We start from the raw sequence: 19,479 nt of genomic DNA on the forward strand, positions 1-19,479 counted from the left end.
GCCACCAACGGAACTTTGATTATCGAGTCCAGACGTGTCAAGGACGCTATGATATCAATTTAGATTTCGATTCTCAGATCATGATTTATCATAATTATTCCGTTGATTTATACTCCTGTAATTGAACTTGTTATTCTGTTATACAAATTTATATACATATACATATTTAATAAAATTCCGGATGCACCCATCTTTCGGGAACGCTTTGATATCTCCTTGAGATGGGAAGCGGGCTGTGTCCGGTCCTTCAATGTTCAATGGTATTGCGTCAAAACACCGCCGTGACAAAAACATATATTTTTTTTTTTATACCGAGTACAGCTCAGGTCTATCGCCATAGGCAATTTACTACCTAGTGTGTTGTGCCGGAAGTGTAAGTGTGGGTGTACTTAACAGTCTGAGTGCGTATCTAGCATTGTGTATGATTTTTCAGTGCTGCCATCTATATCTCAGAAGTGAAGTGAGTGATGTGTAGTGACTGTATATTTGTACTGTTTGTAGGCCTGTTGCTCTCTGTGGCGAGACTTTTTAACGGGGAGATCGACTCGCATTTGCGCCTCGAAGTTGGGAACCACAGAAAACCAACTTCAGCCGACCACCACTGTGGCGACGGTGGGGCTCGAACCCGGGTCCCCGCGATGCGAGTCCGTCACTATGACCACTCGACCACCACAGCGGTGACAAAAACATTGCCGACGAAAATATCGCCAAATTTTTTGTTATCTATTTTAAATATTTTTAATCGATTTTATTATGTAAAAATTCTTTTTAATTGGCGTTACAAATCGCAGGCGCCAGGTCGCCATGGCGACTAAATAATCGGATTTGACCAAATCAGAGTCTGAAGACAGCGCAAAATTTTCAGGATTTAGTAAGTGTTCCTAACAGCATGGCGGGGGGGGGGGGGTTAAGGCCAACTAGGCCTGGGAAACCATGGGAAAAAATACCCTTGGCTCACAAACAAATTTGGCTGGTACCTAACTTTTTTGTTCAGTTTGTTCAGCCCTCACTGTATATGCACTATGTTTATCTTTCGGACATGAGTATGCATTTGATGTACGAAGATTTGGAACTTCTAACGAATTGGTACATGTTGGAATGTGCATGTGTGTGTGTAGTGAACATGACGTGAAGTTTGTTTCTGTGAAATGCTTGTTGCGTATAGTGCGTCCATCTGCCATCAACTTTTATAACTATGAGTGAAATGTAATTAATGATTGTATCGTTGTAGGCCTGTTGATCTTTGTGGCGAGACTATTTAACGGGAGCACGCCTGAAAGTTGGGAACCACATAAAAACCAACTTCGGCTTACCACCACTGTGGTGACGGTGGGGTTCGAACCCGGGTCCTCGCGATGCGATCCCGTCACTATGACTACTAGAACACCACAGCGGCGCCTCAAACCCCACTGGACTACAAAGCCAACGAATCCCGTTTCCTTAGAGTTCGTGTGCGCCGAGCCAAACCCATCTATAACATAAGGCCCCCGCACGAAGCTCATGGCATCATTGAAGAAGGTCATCTCACTTATAGCCATACGATATGGCCAGCCGACGCATGCGCCATCTTTACCCGGTTTTGTAGTACATCCAAGTGCTATAAGTGAGATGACCTTCTTCAGTGGCGTCACTAGCTTCGCGCGGAGGCCGCCTGCTATAGGTGGTGTTGGCTGAACGGGACTGACCTAACTCAGGCACAATTCCTGAAACTGCCACTAGATGGCGACTTATCCGGAGATGATGTCACTCTCCGCTATTAATACGAAGGTTTCGACAGCTGGCTGATGCGAAGATAAATCCCGAAAAGAATATATAATTGGCATTGCGGGGAATTTTGTTTCCTGGATTTATCTTCGCTTCAGCCACAGCTGACGAATCCTTCGTAGTAATAGCGGAGAGTGGCATCATCTTCGGATATATTTGATGTCCTCATCAATTCTTTCTGTGTTGTGGTGATTGTGAGTCTGTTTCCATTGAGTGTGTGTCAATAGCAACGGAAGGGAGAAATATAAAGTATTCAGTGTCTTTCACAAGAGAAAGCGCTGAGGAAAAACTAAAACTGCTCACGGTGTCTATACGTTGGCACAACGATAAGTTGAGCTACAAGGACAAATACGTTGCGTGCGCAGGGCCGTCTTAAGAACATTGTGGACCTCCGGGCAAAGCGATTTTTCTGGGGCATTAAATGTCTATACCTACCAATTTATGTGCTTAAAATCTAAAATTTCAACTAGATCTCATTTTCATGAAGCTCCACGGCCGTTCCCGGGCGGGCCTATGCGTTAAGGCATCGTGCGTTAGACAAAGTTTCGATGCGAGTCTAAATTGCGGCTTCATATTGATGTATCATATTGATCTTTGAACGACTAGGCCTGACTTCTGAGAGTCATTTTTTAGGAAAAGGTGATTGTTTATATTGAGTGTCGATAGCAACGGAAAGGAGAAATATAAAATATTCAGTTTGTGTCTTTCAAGAGAAAGCGCTGAGGAAAAGCTAACTGATCAAGGTGTCTACCATATACCTTTGAGGCTACGTCTAGACTACTAGTTCAGCTGCAAGGATAGAAACGTTGTGTGCTTCTGGGAAAGTGTCGATGAGGCTCGAAATTGTGGCTTCGTATCGATATATGGTTGCCTTCGTGAACGTCTGTCTTTTTTCTGAGAGTCATTTTTTAGGAAATAGAGCCTAGTTTCTTTAATAAAACTTTTTGTTCCATCGCCCCCTTCTTCAATTTTTTTTCTCTCATTGCCCCCAACTCAAGCTAACCCATAGAGTCCTATGTTAAACATATACCGCCCTCTTGTACCATTTCATCGTCCTCCCGGACACATATTTCTCAGTTTTGGAAACACTGAAATAGTGCTTCATCTTATTTATCAAGGTGATACTGAAATTAAGATTTTCTTAGGTCACGTCTAGGCCTTTGTAGATCAAAAATTTCTTTAGAAACACGTTCAAAGGAGAATATTATAAATCGTAAGAGGCATATACGAGTCATTATAAAGGCATTGCTACCCGATGATGTCCAGAGATACCTCGAACACTATTGAAAATTCGCTCACTTAATAAATTGTTTCGGGATAGCCGATTTGCTGATTGAAATCGTTCGAGATACTGTGTGCAGTGTTGACGGTGGTGGTGATAAAAGTCTCTCTGATTTTCATTTGCTGATCAGTTCCAGAGGTTGCGAACAAATCAAACTTTTTGTCGTTTAAGGGGACGTGTCTTGAGGGATTAAGACGCAATGTTCAAAAGTCTGGGCATTTCGGGGAATCCGAAGTTCCTCCAGTACAACGAGGACGAATGGCGAATGAACAATCGGATGCTGTACGATCTCGCCGACGAAAACTGCTCCAAAAACGAGGTCCTGTCGCTGGAGAGCCGAAGGTTATGGAAAGACTTCAACGCCAAGGCCCTGAGCCAGTTCCAAGCCGTCGAGCGGCACTTCGAACTCAGGCAGCAGGACGTCGGTTTCTACAGGAAAGAGCTCGATAGGCAACTCGCGGGCCTCGAAACCTGCAACGACTTGTTACGAAGGCTCAGGAACCGGCTCAAAGTGGCGTCCGAGGGTTGCGAGGAACCGATCAGGATATGCAGGGAGGTGATCATCAAGCGCGACGCCAGGAGAGCCGGTGACCTGGTCAACGACGAGGCCGAAAACCAGATCCAGAAGTACCTGGCACTGCTGAGCGACTCCCTGGCCGTCTACAACCGGACCATCGACGAGTCCGACGAACAGGAGAGGGCCAACCGGGCTATGATACACCATCTGATGAGGGACATGGACGATAAGTTCGTCACCGAAACCATCGACTTCGAGTCGGTGTCCAAGTGCCACGGCATCCAGAAACCGGATTGCTTGAGGTTCGACGAGGAGCACCTCAGGCCTGTCAAGGGCACCGTGACGCTGGCGGACTGGGAAAGTTGGACTCAGCACCACATCAGGAAGGCCGAGCACGAAAGAAACTGCAGCGACAAGATGAGGCCATTGATTGAGGTAAGCACTCGCGAGAGCACCCATAACTAGTCTTATTTCTCATTTTTCTTGTAGAAAAACCTTTCTCGAGCCGCCAGCATTGCATATGCTTACCACTAATCAGAGAATAGGGCAAGGGCATTCAACCTTTGGAATACTGCGGGCCACTTCATTGGTTTGAAAACGTGTCACGGGACACTTAAATTACCCGTAAATGTCCTGCGGGCCATTAAATTATCTGAAAATGTGCTGAGGGTCGCTTGAGTGCTTTGTGAATGTGTTGTGGGTCACTTAGGCAATATATAAATATTTGCGCGGGCCACTCAAGGGATCCATAAATATTTTGTGGATCCTTTTGCTTAAGTGATCAGAAGATATGCCGCCGGACACTTAAGTGATCTAGAAGTATACCGCGGGCCACTTAAGTGATGTGGAAGGACAACGCGGGTCACTTGGATGATATGTAAATGTGCCGCTTATATATATATATAATTCATTTTCACAAAATTCGAATTTGAGATCGTTATCATATTACTCCGAGAGCCATGTTAGGCCCGCGGGCCTAGAGTTGAGCATATATACCTCTCGGCAACGTTTACATACGCATGCTTAGAAAATCTGCACAATCGTAATTCTTGAATACAGTTTTTACAGTGTATTTAACTGAAGAGTTGATCAAGTGCACGCGAGCACGAAATCGGGCATGAGTATTGAGCACCGTGGTACACTCGCAAGCAATTGGTTGAAGATGGCTGTTGTAGAACTTGCGCATCATTCGGAACCCGTTTGGCAACTTGAAGTGGGGGGGGGGGAAGCCGCCACTATAGAAAAATTTTCAATTTATATCAATAAATCCACGCAAATACATAAAGGTTACGCCGATCTTTTATCCAAAATGGAAAGTATTCAGCCAGCACATAGGCCTATATAGTTGGTACTTCACCAACTCTGACTATATCGCAATTTATTGAAATTAATGAGATGGGTAGGAAACGAGGGCGCTGTCTATTGGTGGTCACCTCAAATTCGTTTGTGAAAACATCTTATCCATATGCTCCCTCGGGTTCGAACCCAGGACCGTAACAGCAATCTTCACGGTGGTGGACAAGCATCTTACCACCACGCCACTCAGGAGCCTGCATCCTTGCGGTCATATCACGGCTTAGGGCGGTATTCACCGACATGGTTTAAACTATAGTCACAATTTTTTGATGAGAGATCGACACGGATTGGTTACATTCAGGTTTTTAACCAATCTATGTTGATCTCTTAACCAAAAATTGTGACTACAGTTTAAACCATGTCGGTGAATACGGCCCTTAGCCACACAGTATTTAGCGGCAGAGGTTAACCTTTCTCAGACGCGACCGAAAATCAGCAGCAAGATCAGTTTCGCTACCCATGGGACGGTTTGTTTTTGGAAATTAGTGAAACCAGTGGCGCAATAAAATGGCAGTATACAGTATATCTATTCTATAATATAAAATCACAAACTCGAAAAGGACCCGTTTCTAAGCAACCGAAATTAGTGACGATTTTATGTTACGAAAATTAGTGACGGAAATCTGTTACGTTTTTGTGTTACGAAAATGAGTGACGGAAATCTGTTACGTTTTTGTGTTACGGAAGTCGGTTACGATTTTTGGTCGAGTTTTCATTTAACTCCTGAACACATCGGGAACCGCTTGACCTGTAGGGATCGAGTTTTGTGCATGTACCCAGAGGTATGTATACATCACCAGTGCTCCCAACACACAGGGTCCGGGTACCCAGGACGGGGCATTGGACAGATCTCTTTATGGGGAAATTGGCAGGTTTCATTTTGAGTTGAGGATGAATACTTGCTTCTCATTGCGCATTGTGCTGCATTGCTTATTGCGGCTCTGCAAAAATAATGGTGCATTACTGATTGCAGTGCATTGCATATTGTAGTGCATCGCGTGCTGCATTGTGATGCAGCGTTTAATGCGTATTGTGGTGCATTGCGTACTATAGGGCTTTTTATTGTGCTTTGCTTATTGTGATGCATCGCATACTATACTGCATTGCTTATTTGTGGTGTACAATATTACTGATTACACACATTACTACATTACTAATTGTGATGCTTTACGTGTTGTAGTGCACTGAGTGCTGTATTGCTTATTGTAATGCAGTGCTTATGGCTTATTATGGCTCATTGCGTATTGTGGTGCACTGCATATTGCCTGTAGTGGCGCATTGCTTATTGTGTTGTATTACCGATGGTGGTGCAATAAGTATTGTGCTGTATCGATGCTGTAAGGCTGCACTACTTATTGTGCTGCATTACCTAAAATGGTGCATTGCTTATTGCACTGAATCGCCGATGGTGTAGCATTGCGTATTATGCTGTATTGCTTATTGTGGTACATTGCGCATTACAGCGCATCGCGTGATATATTGCTTACTGTAATACCGTACTTTTTTCGTATATTATGGTGCTTCGCTCATTGCTATACATCGCGTATTGTGGTGCATTACGTTTTATGCTGAATTGTGATACATCGCGTATTGTGGTGCACTACGTTTTATGCTGTATTGCGGGGCACTGTACACAGTGGTACATTGCTATTTTTGGTGCATTGCGTATTGTAATGCATCGCGCATTGTACTGTATTGCACATAGTTATATGTATTGTGGTGCATCGCGTGCGGTATTGCTGATTGTGGTGCGCTGCTAATTGCACTATTGTATCGCGTGCTGTATTTCAATGCAGTGCTTATTGCGTATTGTGGTGCATTGCATATTGGGTTGTATTGCTTATTGTGGTGTACTGCAAATAGTTGTGCATTGCTGATTATAGTGCATCGCTTGCTTATTGTGTTTCAGTGGTTGTGGCGTGTTGTGGTGCTTATTGCGATGTATAGTGCTTTATTGCGTATTGTTATGCATTACGTGTTGTAGTGCATCGCGTACTGTATTGCTTGCTATAATGCAGTACGTATTGCGTATTGTGGTGTATTGCGTTTTCTGCTGCATTGCGTGTTGTACGTACATCGTGTGCCGTATTGCTTATTATAATGTCGTGCCTACTGCTCATTGTGGTGCACTGCAATATGGTGAATGTGGTGCGCTGCAATATGGTGAATGTGGTGCGCTGCAATATGGTGAATGTGGTGCACTACAATATGGTGAATGTGGTGCGCTGGAATATGGTGAATGTGGTGCACTACAATATGGTGAATGTGGTGCATATTGCTTATTATAATACCGTGCCTACTGCTTATTGTGCTGTGGGCCTTATTGTGGTGCATTGCGTATTGTTATGCATCACGTATTGTAGTGCATTGCATGCTGTATTGCTTATTATAATGCAGTGCTTATTCCGTATTGTGGTACATTGCGTATTGTGCTGTATTGCTTATTGTAATGCATTGCGTATTGTGCTGTATTGCTTATTGTAATGCATTGCGTATTGTGCTGTATTGCTTATTGTAATGCATTGCGTATTGTGCTGTATTGCTTATTGTAATGCATTGCGTATTGTAATGTATTGCTTAATCTAATGCAGTGGTTATTGCTATTGTGCTGTATTGCTTATTGTAATGCAAAATACGTATTGTAATGTATTGCTTAATCTAATGCAGTGGTTATTGCTATTGTGCTGTATTGCTTATTGTGGTGCACTGTATTGCGTATTGTGCTGTATTGCTTATTGTAATGCATTGCGTATTGTGCTGTATTGCTTATTGTAATGCATTGCGTATTGTGCTGTATTGCTTATTGTAATGCATTGCGTATTGTGCTGTATTGCTTATTGTAATGCAGTGCTTACGGTGTATTGTGGTACATTTTATGATACTTTGCCTATTGCGATGCATCGCGTATTGTGCTGTATTGCGTATTGTGGTGCTTTCCCTATCATGGTACACTACTCATTTTGCAGTATTGCTAATGTTGGTGCATTGCTTATTGCTGCATTGCCGATGGTGGTACATTGCGTTTTGTGGTGCACTGCATATAGTGGTGGATTGAGTATTGTGCTTTTTTGCCGATAGTGGTGCTTTGCGTGTTATGATACACCGTATATAGTGAATCTACTTAATTTGCTGTATTGCTGATATGGTGGTGCATTGCATATAGTGGTGCATTACTTATTGTGCTGTATTGCCTATCGTGGTGTATCACGTATGTATTGCGGTGCATCGAGTATTCTGTTGTATTTATGATGGCAGTGCATTGTTATCGAAATCAGAATGGGAAACTGGCAATTGAATGACTTTTGCAATTGCAATTGAAATATTTTGCAGGCATTCGCAGTGTCTGAGGAATATTTTGCTTTATAATTAAAGTGACGAGAAGTTAGCTCCATTGGAGGAGTTTGGGGGGGGGGGGGGTGTTGGACGCCGTAGGCGTCAGGGGGCCTCTGCCCCCCTAGTATATATATATATTATTATTAACATGATTGGAAAATAATTTATTTCAAATAACTGCATTAATATCTGTGTTTTTGATTATATTAAAGATGTATTGTATTCTGCATTTCTATTATTATATTTGTGTGATTATTAGAGTAGATGGAGTTCATTATTTTTGGAGTGGTGAAACAAAAGCTCTTTTAGAAATGATGTTTTACAGTCGAATCCCGTTTTAACGAATACCGTTATAGCGAAATTCTCGTTTTAACGAGCACTTTTCTAATCCTCCAAATAAGTTTACATAGGGGAAATGCAGAGACCTGGAATTCCTTTATAACGAAATTATTTCTCTGTACTTTTGGAGTTTGTTATAACGGAATTCGACTGTATTACTTTTAGGCACTTGATAAATATTTCTACACCTAGTCGATGTTCTACTTTAATTTTTTTACCAGTCATTCTTCATTTATGATGATGAATTTATAAATTCTGTACATCAAAGGCGTAGCGAGGGGGGATGGGGACTTGGGGGATCTGGTGTCCCCCCCCCCGAAATGTAAGAAAATGACCAAAAAAAGGAAAAATATGGCCAAATCTATTGTTCTATCACTTTGGTCACCTCCCCCGAACGAAATTTCTGGCTACGCCCCTGCTGTACATGTACTTCAGTGTCAATATGTGGCACTGTGTGTTTTTGTTTATCTATTGGAACATTTATTAATTCTCTTAATTTATTGCAAAGATTGTCTAAATTGCGTGTGTTTTCATAATATGCTCCTCCCCCACATACACATATTCCGTAAATTAATTTTTGAGTAAACCCATTCATAAAAAATATCTTTTAATAAATTATTGTCAGCTATGTATTTAAGTTTATAAAGGACTCCTGAATACATTCTGGGTTATTTTATCATTTTTTCATTACGTACGTTCCACTTTAGGTTATCTTGTATAACTATTCCTTATATTCATAATTGAATTGAATTGCTGATCACTCAAGCGATGTTGCGTTGCACCGCAGATGACTTAAGTGATGTTGAATTCCACCGCAATTGCCTTAAGCGATGTTGCATTGCACCGCAGATGACTCATGGGCGGAGATACGGGGGGCGGGGGGCATTGCCCCCCCCCCCAGCGTCAAAGGTGGAGTCGACTGATCTAATGTATATGAATTGGCATCATCACCATCTTGCCCCCCCCCTCAGCAATAATGACCGTGCCCCCCCCCCCAGACTGCCAAGCAAGTCTATCTCCGCCTATGAGATGACTTAAGTGATTTTGAATAGCACCGTAGATCACTTAAGTGATCTATAAATGCACTGTGGACTACTCAAGTGATCAAGAGCTGTGCCACCCTACTGGCCACTCAAGTGATGCGGAAATGCACAGCATGTCACTTAAGTGATCTGTTTATATGCCGCTTAGTTCATTTTTGTAAAATTAGGTTTGAGTTCGCGCGCCACATCAGATGACTCCGGGGCCGCATTTGTCCCGCAGGGCATGGGTTTAGCATGTATGATTTAGGACATTGTTTTTCCTGATTAATTCTGATAATACTTGATGCCAGTTCGCCAGAGATTAGGCCGCAACTTGTCATTCCAGGTTACTATGTCGGAAAAAGGAGGTAGACATAGGGCAATTAAATTTTTTTGCAGTTTAAACATTTCATTGCATTCAAGTCTTAATGCGATTTTGTTTTCTCTCCTTTACCCCCGTTAGCAAATCTTGCGTCAGACCTACGAGGACCTGGACCTGCAGCGCCGTAAGACCATAAACGCCCTCAAAGATCGCATCAAGAACCTCATGGAGGCCCAGAAGCAGCTCGAGATCCGATTCACGAGGGTCTCGGACGAGAACATGGGCATCAGGATAATCGTCGACAACCTGGAGATGTTCCTCGACGAGAAGATCAAGTACCTGGACCTGGCGCGAAACAGAATCGAGCAGCGTAGGCTCAGGCCCCGCATGGAGCTGGTCAAGGACTCGGTGAGCAACGAGCTCGAGAAGGAGGCCGCCCAGCTGTGCGACATGATCGGGCCCCTCAAGGACAAGATACGCGAGAACAAGATCATGGCCAGGCAACTGGAGCAGATGGAACTCTCGCTGAAGAAGCAGATCGAGCAGAAGAAAGACACGCTGTTCATCGAGGAGAAGTGCCTGAACCTGCTGTCGAAGATCGCGCATTTCAACCACTAGGACCTCGTCACCCCCCTAAAACCCCAGTAAAAAACAAATGTCAACTGTCATTCACCAGGATTCTTATGAAAGGGTCATTTCGGACTTGATCCGAGCGTTAATTTCCTCGAAACCGCACCGTTCTTGTATAATTTGTAATCGATTCACTGATTGGTTACTGACAAAAGCTATTAAATTACCACAAATTAGTTTATGTGTAAACAAGAGTGAACGTTACTCAAGAGTTCAATCAGCTGTTTGACTGCTGTTTAAGCGGCGCAGCAGAAATCACTTAATCTCTTTATAAAATGCCATATAGTCTCCGGGACGGCCCGGTGCAAAAAAATAAGATTTGCGGCCGTCTGAACAGAGTTTTCCCAATATCCCCCCCCCCCACTGTGTACATGTGCACATTGATGTCCCTGGTACCAGGTTCACATTGGCACCCGAGAATATTTCATGGTCATAAAAAAAAGCCATTTGGTAATAAATATGGACAATAACATCCGTTGCCTAGGGGCCGTTCAAGTATTACGTAAGCAAATTTTTAGCCATTTTTGACCCCCTCCCTCCCCCTTGTCAGCAAAAGTCAGCAAAACGCTGACTGCCACCCCCCCCCCCCTTGTCAGCAAAATTTCGTCATCAGCTCTGCGCTGCCCCAATGAATCCTAACTCATATTTTCATAAAGGGTGGCATTATCCAAGGCATTATCCAAACCCCCCCCCCACACCCTCCTTGTCATCAAAAGTCAGCAATCAGAAAACCCCTTCCCCCCCCCCCCCATCGATGATGACGTAATACTTAAACGGCCCACTAGTGAAAAAATTGTGTATCCCAGTCACTTAAAGGTTGAGGGCTGTCGGCAGGGGCGAAGGGTGCGGCTGCACCTGGCCTCTAAAATACAGGGGCCGCAAAACGGGATAAAAATGATTTGATTACATTTTAACTTTAAAAAATTACTTTAGTTTACATTTTGACTTAACAAAGCAATAACTTAAAATGCTGTTCAAAAGTTTAAATTCAGACATCGAACCCTCTTGTGCAGGGTTTTTGACAGAGACTGTATTATAGGGCCGCAAAGTTGTTTTTGCATCGGGCGGTAAAATACTTATGCCCATCCCTGGCTGTAAGGGCTAGAAAACCGATCATCTGCCTAGGGCTGGATACTCTTTCAGCCCGGTAAGCATGGATTATGCTTCCTTCATGTAATTTTGAATAAGTTGTTAAAGGAAGAATTTAGCGCCTCCTTCCTCTACCCCCTCTAGTGCTCAGGACACGAAATGAAGCGGGGTGTGTCAAAAACGCTAGGTCAGAAATGGTTCAATGTCTTAACGTTAGAGATTCTCTGTCCTAACTGAATTTTAAGTTTGCTTTATTAAGAAGTCAAAATGTAATCAAAACATTTTTATCCCTTTTTTGCGGCCCCAAAAATGTAGCGCCCAGGTGCGGCAGCACCCCCTTCGCACCTGTTCGGTCCTGTGTCTTTTTTTATTTGAGTAGGCTTTCTTTCAATTTTCAGCAGGTTCAAAGTGAGGGGTATAGGCAAAGGTTTTCCATTGATGAATCTACTTCAGCATTGACAAGACCAGACATTTGACTGGGCTTGTCAATGCAAAAATAAGAGGCTTTTAATAAGGCGGATACCTCGTCAATGCGGCGCTTAAAGGTTTAGATGATGCCACATTTTTAAGAACACACAAGCATCGTACGCCTTCTTAGAGATATCGAACCATACTATGCAGAGCCGTCTTAAGAGTATCGTGAGCCCCCGGCCGAAGTGATTTTTCTGAGGCACTTACGAGACGAATTCCCGAAAATTTCAACCAGATCTCATTTTTGTGAAACCCTTCTATTTTTCAGACCCCGGGCTCCCACCGTCGCCGCAGTGGTGGTCGGCTGAAGTTAACTTTCTGGGGTTCCCAACTTCAAGGAGCGAATGCAAGCCGATCTCCACGTTAAAAAGTCTCGCCACAGAGAGCAACAGGCCTCTCTACAACGGTATAATTATTCATTCATTACACTTCACTCACTATTAGTTGAGAAAAACTTATAGTTTAAAAAAATTGATTGCAGGTGGCAGCATTACACAGAAACAAATTTCACGGAAGGTTCACTATACGTGCACACACATTCCAATATGCACCAATTCGTTAGAAGTTCCGCCGAGGAATATGGGTGACGTGCATGTCTGGTTTAGTAGTAGTAGGCCCCGGGCTCATGCGTTACCACGGCACTGATTCTACGCATTTCTGAGAATGAGTATAGATCTACTACGCATTTCTAAGCCTAGAAGGCTTTTTTTTTTCAAGCCGAGCACAACTCAGGTCTATTGCCATAAGCAATTTACTACCTAGTGAGTTGTGCCGGAAGTGTAAGTGCGTGTACCTGACAGTCTGAGTGCGTATCCAGTGTTGTGTATGATTTTTCAGTGCTGTCATCTATATCTCAGAAGTGAAGTCAGTGATGTGTAGTGACTGAATATTTGGACTGTTTGTAGGACTGTTGCTCTCTGTGGCGAGACTTTTTAACGGGGAGATCGGCTCGCATTTGCCCCTTGAAGTTGGGAACCATAGAAAACCAACTTCAGCCGACCACCACTGTGGTGACGGTGAGGCTCGAACCCGGGTCCCCGCGATGCGAGTCCGTCATTATGACCACTCGACCACTACAGCGGCAAAAGCCTAGAAGGCTGTAAAAATGGATTTACGGAAAATTCACCGTCACCTAATTCCCCGACGGATAAATCATCTCTGTGAAAATTCACCGACAACAGTTCGCTACCAGCGAGCACACCAATGAGTGAGTGACCGAATGAGTTGGTGAATGAGCTAGCGAATAAGCTAGTGAGTGACTGCATGAGTGACTCACTCACTAGCTCATTTGTTCACCTGCTCACATGCTTCCCTGATACTCGCTTACTAACTTACTCACATGCTCACTGTTCATCAACTCACTCACTATGTCACTTTATCGATGAATTGCGTGGCGGTAAATTGTTTGTCGGTGAATTTTCCACACAAGCTCAAAAAAAATCTCCATCTTCAATGATTAGAACGTTTCAACAAGAGCTGTTTCTCTCAACACCTGTTGAAACTGCAAAAAAAAAGAAAACGGAACTGGCGGAAAAATGAAGTTTTGAAACTCCAAAGACAATGACCACTTTAGGAACGAACCCTCGATATACGGCTATCAAGTCGGGATTATATCCGGTAGCCATATAATTGATACAGTATTGAAAATTAGAATGGAAAGAAAAACTCTCCCAAGCACTGAAACAATGCCAATAAGCCATTTTCTTCTTTTTTTTTCCATTCCCGCCAATAGTGAGATGGGAATTGAATGGAAGAATCGAAACAATGGCCGAAACCCTAAATGCCTCTTTTTTTTTTCCTTCAGAAAGTGGCATTGTTTCTGTTCTTCGGGTTTCCGAAATGTAGAGCAAACACTCACTATGTAGTTCCGCAAATCGACTTCAAAAAAAAAACGAAAATGGTCGTCACCATACTTTCCATTCTCATTGATGGAATGGAATCATTGTGTGAATGGAGAGATCCATAATTTCTATTCCGTTTTTTGTTTTCATTTTCCACGAGGATTATGGACGGATCTGCGTCTGCATTTTCGCACGCAACGAAGAATAATTTGTGCTACTTGTGAATAGGAGATCATTGTAGAATCATTGATGTGATGGAAGAGACGGTTTTTCAAAGAATCAGATTGATTCGGATTTGGGATTATCCGATTTCAGTTTCGATAATACCGCTATGGAGGAACCTTATTTTTCAGCTTAACAGGTCTTCCGGAATGGGCTTCACACACTCTGAGTTGCTAAATTCCTGCTTTTTTGCTCATCTGAAAGAACATGATATGAATCATGTTCAGAAGGTATGGGATAGCGATGGGATATAATATAGGATCCTATAAGGTTCGCTTGAGTTGGGGGCGATGAGGGAACAATTTTTGAAGAAGGGGGAGATGGAACAAAAAGTTTGAGAAACTATAATATAAATAGCACCTTCCATCTCAGTGATTTCTTTTCTTTCTTTTTTTTCAAACCGAGGACAACTCAGATTTATCACCATTTATGGGCGATTAACTACCTAACGAGTTATGCCGGAGGTGTAACTGTGTGTGTACCTAACAGTCTGAGTGCATATGTAGCTTTGGGTTTGATTTTTAGTGCTGCCATCTATATTTCAGAAGTGAAGTGAGTGATGTGTTATGATTGATATTTTTTTTTTCTTTTTTTTTTGCTGTTTGTAGGTCTGTTGCTCTCTGTGGCGAGACATTTTAACAGGGAGATCGGCTCGCATTCGCGCGTTGAAGTTGGGAACCACAGAAAACCAACTTCAGCCGACCACCACTATGGCGACGGTGGGTATTGCAACATTTCTAGTGTACTAGCTATAATACCCGGCGCTGCCCGGGTTTTCTTCAATGAGGCTTTTTGGATCACGTGATATCTCCCTCTTTGTTTGAGGGACATGCAAACCGTGTCTAAGTTAACCAATATGGCGACTTCCTGCGCGACTCATGAAAGAAACAAATCTAGATTTAAGGAAACGTAGAAATTAATATTTTTTTTTTTTCCTTCTTTAAGGGCGCTAGGTATTTCGATTCCCCCTCCCCCTGACCTTCAAGTTATCTATTTCTGCCTGTTTCAGCTTCCAAAAATGCTTAGTTAAAGCTGTGGAATTTTTTAAATGTACTCTACGGGTCCATAATTAATTGTAAAATATCCTAACCCACATGAATTTATGCAATTTAATATTAAAAGACATTACGGAGGCATTTATTTTCATGCTTGAGAAGATGTAAATAAAAAGTTGAAATCAATGTTATTGCATGAATGTCTAACTCGAAAGTAGGTCCGGCTGATTACTTCATGTTCTCTGACAAAATTTTAAAGTAGCCTATCGTTCAAGTCGGGTCCCATTTGGTATATATGCAAAATTTGGTGACGATCGATCTAAAATTGTAGATTTGTATAGAGAACATACACACACACACACAGACAGACAGACACACACACAAATATAAAATCAATTTTATATATATAGATTGCAACATTTTCTAACTCGCGGAGCCCTTTTCAGTGTATAATTTCTATGGCGGAGAACTGTTTGACACGAGGAGCCCTTTTTAGTATATAATTAATATGGCAGAACTCTTTAGGCCTCCTTTTTTATTCATTCACCAAATTTAGTGATTCATTTCATTTTCCTCGAATGGCTGTGGAGCACCGGTTGAGAATTGCTGCACTATATTAACGGTGAAAAAAAAACAGACGATTTGAGTGTACTTATCAATTGATTACTAAGTCATCATGAGCAATAAGTAATTGATCGAGTACTAAGCAAACGCGGATCCAGCGGCCGATGGGGGCGATCGCCCCCTCTCAACAGACGAATAATGTTGTGACAACTTGTCCGTTCCGTAAAAGACGGAATTATCCGATTCACCTACACAAAAAAGCGAGGTACACACTGGACCGATATCTATTCACTGCTGAAGATATCTTCCTCGGCTACATTCACAGCAGAAGATGTCAGCCTCGGCTACATTTTCAGCTGAAGAAGCCTGCCTGCCTGAATGTCATTCACAGCTGAAGATATCAGCCTCGGCTACTTTTCCAGCTGAAGATGCCTGCCTGAACTTCATTCACGGCTGAAGATATATTCGCCGGCTTCATTTACAGCTGAAGATGCCTGCCTCTACTCCATTCGCAGCTGATGATATCTGCCTTTGCTCGGGCGCGAATTAGGGAGGCGATGGGAAAGACCGGTCCTCCCTCTCAAGAGCCAAATAAAATGGGAAAATTTGTCTGTCCCATAAAGTACGGGACAATCAAACGAACTTGCACAATTCATCTCTCCCGTAGCATCATCATGGATCCGCGCCTGGTACTAAGTGTGCTAAGTCCGCGTTCTTCAATCGCTGGTCTACGGACTGGAGTCGGCCTGCAACACAATCCACCCAATCTACGTATAACCGCTACAAAATTAAAGATTTTTTTAAAAATGGTCACTAAATTTTTTTATTTTCGTTTTTTTTCTTTCTTTTTTTTATTGCCGTCATTCGGTCTGCAAAATGGATTGGAAAATAAATATGAAAAGCAATTTCCATATTTATTTTTTGCCGTTCCGCGAGTATAAAAGGTTAGAACCTGTCTTTAACGGATCCTTTATTAAGCGGAAACCGCTGTCTTCAACGGAAAAACATCGTGGTCCCCACCCCCCGATTTCAATGCCTTATACACATTAAAAACCTGGATTTAACGGAACCTGTCTAACGCTGAAACGGAAAAGAAAATTGTATCCTTTAACGGAAAATTTCACGCGACCAAAGGATCATACAAAATGTTAAAAAAGTGCTCCACCAAAATTTTTTTTACGCAATTTACGCTTGCAAATTATCCTCTCTCCCTTAGATTAGCAAAAACCATTTCTGTGCTTGATGCTGTGGTTTTGATAAGCCATATGTACTAAAGCAGTTGCTCTCTGAAATTGTATTTCGGAAAAGCAGGCTTTTTTCCACGGAAGAAATCAGTGCAAGTGTTGGATTTTCAAAATAATATGCAAGTTGTGTTGTATGCATTCTGTGATCGTAAGGCTGAGCAGGGCCGGAATTAATTAGAGAGTGGCAAATATTGGACAACTCCACTGGCGGCAAAATGTATAGGGTGGGAACAAAAACACTGATATAAAATCATCGAATTTTTACGATGATTACTATTTTACGATTTTTTTGCATCGGATGCGGTAGGGGCGGCAAAATCATGTTGCTTTTTTTCTCCCCTCACAAAAATCTTACAGCCCTGATGCTGAGGATTACATATACACAGACGATCACTTGCTAACAACCTAACACGAAAGATACTGAACACTAATTAAAAATTTTTGATGAAGTTAAAAAAACGTAAATGTCGTTATTTTAGAAGAAAAACAGTGTAGGTCGGGATTTTACAGATGCTGTCGAAACCTAAATACAGTATTTAGTAATTATAGACTAATTATTTATTTATTTGATCATTTTTGTGTGTCGCACCACGGTCATTTTCTGCACACGAGGGCTAATTAGACCGGGACCTACAATTTATTGGCAATTCTGAACAGCAGCCATTTTTTATACTCATCGAGGGTTAGTGCGCTAACCCCCCCTCGATGGGGTATTTAATCTATGTTTAAAAATTATTTACTTTATCTTCAATTTAGTTTTATTTTATTTCAATCACACACGAGATCGTTTCATTATTTTACACATTATATCAATTGAACCTCTATTAAGCGGAAACCTGTGTTTAACGGGAAAAAAATCTCGGTCCTTAACGATTCCGTTGAAGACGGGTTTTACTGTATTGGTATCGGGGAAAAGAAGGCCGGTCTGGTGCCCCGTGCGCCGGACAGAGACAGTGGCGTATTTACAATGGGGCTCAGCTTTCTGTAGCGGCAAGTTAAGAGGGGAGGCATAGTTGAAGAATGAGTAGCCAAGAAAATTAGTAGAATGGGAGAAGGGCGGCAAAATTTGGAAACCTCAATATAAATCCGTCTATGCCCATACAGCAAGGGACTAGGTCAGGGAGTGACCCAGAGAGTTCGCAAGCACGTGAGTGAGCAAAATTATGACTTAGAGCATGAGAAAACATGTGATGTGAATGACCAAAAAAGTGACCTACAGAGTGAGGAACCAGGTCAGTGTGTGACCTATAGCGAATGCAAGTATGTGAGTGCCCAAAACAGTGTGCAGGCTTCTGAATAACTAAAAGAGTGACTTGGAGTGTGTGTGAGCATAAGAGTGACCTAGAGAATGCAAAATACAAATAAATTTCAAACGATTACTATTTTAAATTACAAAAACAAATACAATACAAGCATATGAATGAAAAGCATGTGTAAGCATGCAAATGATAAAAAAAATTACCTATAAAGCAAAAACCATGTTAGTGAGCGATCGAAAAGTGTCCTAGATCGGGTGCAAGTATGTGAATCACCAAAACAGCGTTCATGCATGAAATTGACCAAAAGAGTGATTTATAGAGTATATGAGTATAGGAGTGACTTAGAGACACAGGTGTACTTGCAGGAGTTGCGAAAAGCTATGCGGGTTATACCATAAGGAGGTGAATTCGAAGAAAGATTAGTCTAGGAGATTAGACTAGAATGGGAGAAGGGGGGGGAGAGACAAAATTCGTATAGCCCACAAGTGGCACAACCATAAATGCGCCTCTAGACAGGGGGCGCAAATTTCACATTTAACATCTCCTTCAACATCACGGGGGGGGGGGTGCCAAAATGCGTGCTTGCCCCAGCTGACCAATCATCTAGTTGCCTGAATAGTATTAGGTATGGAAAGATTGAAGAGAACCTTGACATAGATCACCAGAAATTCATTCCGGGATGAGAACTTTGTGCACAGATAGTGAACAGCGCCTGAACGTAGTCACCTTAGAAACATTATGGGCCTCTGGCACCTTAGCAGGCCCCGGATCCAGAGAGGGGTGGTAGAAGCGAACGCTGCTTCCAAGAGCCGGATAATACGGGAAAAATTATGCGTCCTGTGAAGCACTGGGTGATCCTGTGAGCCTACACCTAGTTGCCCCTCCCGAAAACTTGCACCGGATCTATGGCTGGTCCACGGGCCAGTGCCGTCTTAACGCATGGATCCACGCGGACACGGCTCAGGGGCCTCAGGAGACGAGGGGGGGGGGGACTCTCAAAAATGAGACCCGGTTGAAATTTCCTAGAATTTACAAGGTAGGGCCTCAGAAAAACCACTTGGCCCGGGGGCCCATTATGCTCTTAAGACGGCCCTGCACAGGAACAAGCAAATCAATATAATGATAAATTCCACTTCCCTGTATAAGGAATGAGAGAAAATTATTTGTATTGTGTGAAGAGGCCCTGAGAGATTATTTCCGCTTCTGGTAGACAGGCGCAGATCCAGAAA

At 42.6% G+C, this 19,479-nt stretch overlaps 1 protein-coding gene across 1 annotated transcript; it reads left to right on the plus strand.

Annotated features, from left to right (window-relative positions):
• Nucleotides 1–3,245: 3,245 nt before the first annotated feature.
• Nucleotides 3,246–10,723, plus strand: LOC149086258 (tektin-1-like). Its single transcript, XM_089232049.1, has 2 exons — nucleotides 3,246–3,998; nucleotides 10,077–10,723. The coding sequence occupies exons 1-2, from the start codon at nucleotides 3,246–3,248 to the stop codon at nucleotides 10,551–10,553; spliced, it is 1,230 nt and encodes a 409-aa protein (XP_089088175.1). The 3' UTR covers nucleotides 10,554–10,723.
• Nucleotides 10,724–19,479: the final 8,756 nt, after the last annotated feature.

Source organism: Pholcus phalangioides, unplaced genomic scaffold (genome assembly GCF_987345545.1).
Source record: "Pholcus phalangioides strain wild (caught in Gottingen) unplaced genomic scaffold, Ppha-v1.0 ptg000005l_1, whole genome shotgun sequence".
Taxonomy (NCBI): domain Eukaryota; kingdom Metazoa; phylum Arthropoda; class Arachnida; order Araneae; family Pholcidae; genus Pholcus; species Pholcus phalangioides.

What these genes read in the sequence shown, in the direction of transcription:
- LOC149086258 (XM_089232049.1), top strand. Translation starts at nt 3,246, where the DNA reads ATGTTCAAAAGTCTGGGCATTTCGGGGAATCCGAAGTTCCTCCAGTAC. An exon ending in AGATGAGGCCATTGATTGAG is followed by an intron (nt 3,999 to 10,076) that starts GTAAGCACTCGC and finishes TACCCCCGTTAG; the next exon opens with CAAATCTTGCGTCAGACCTA.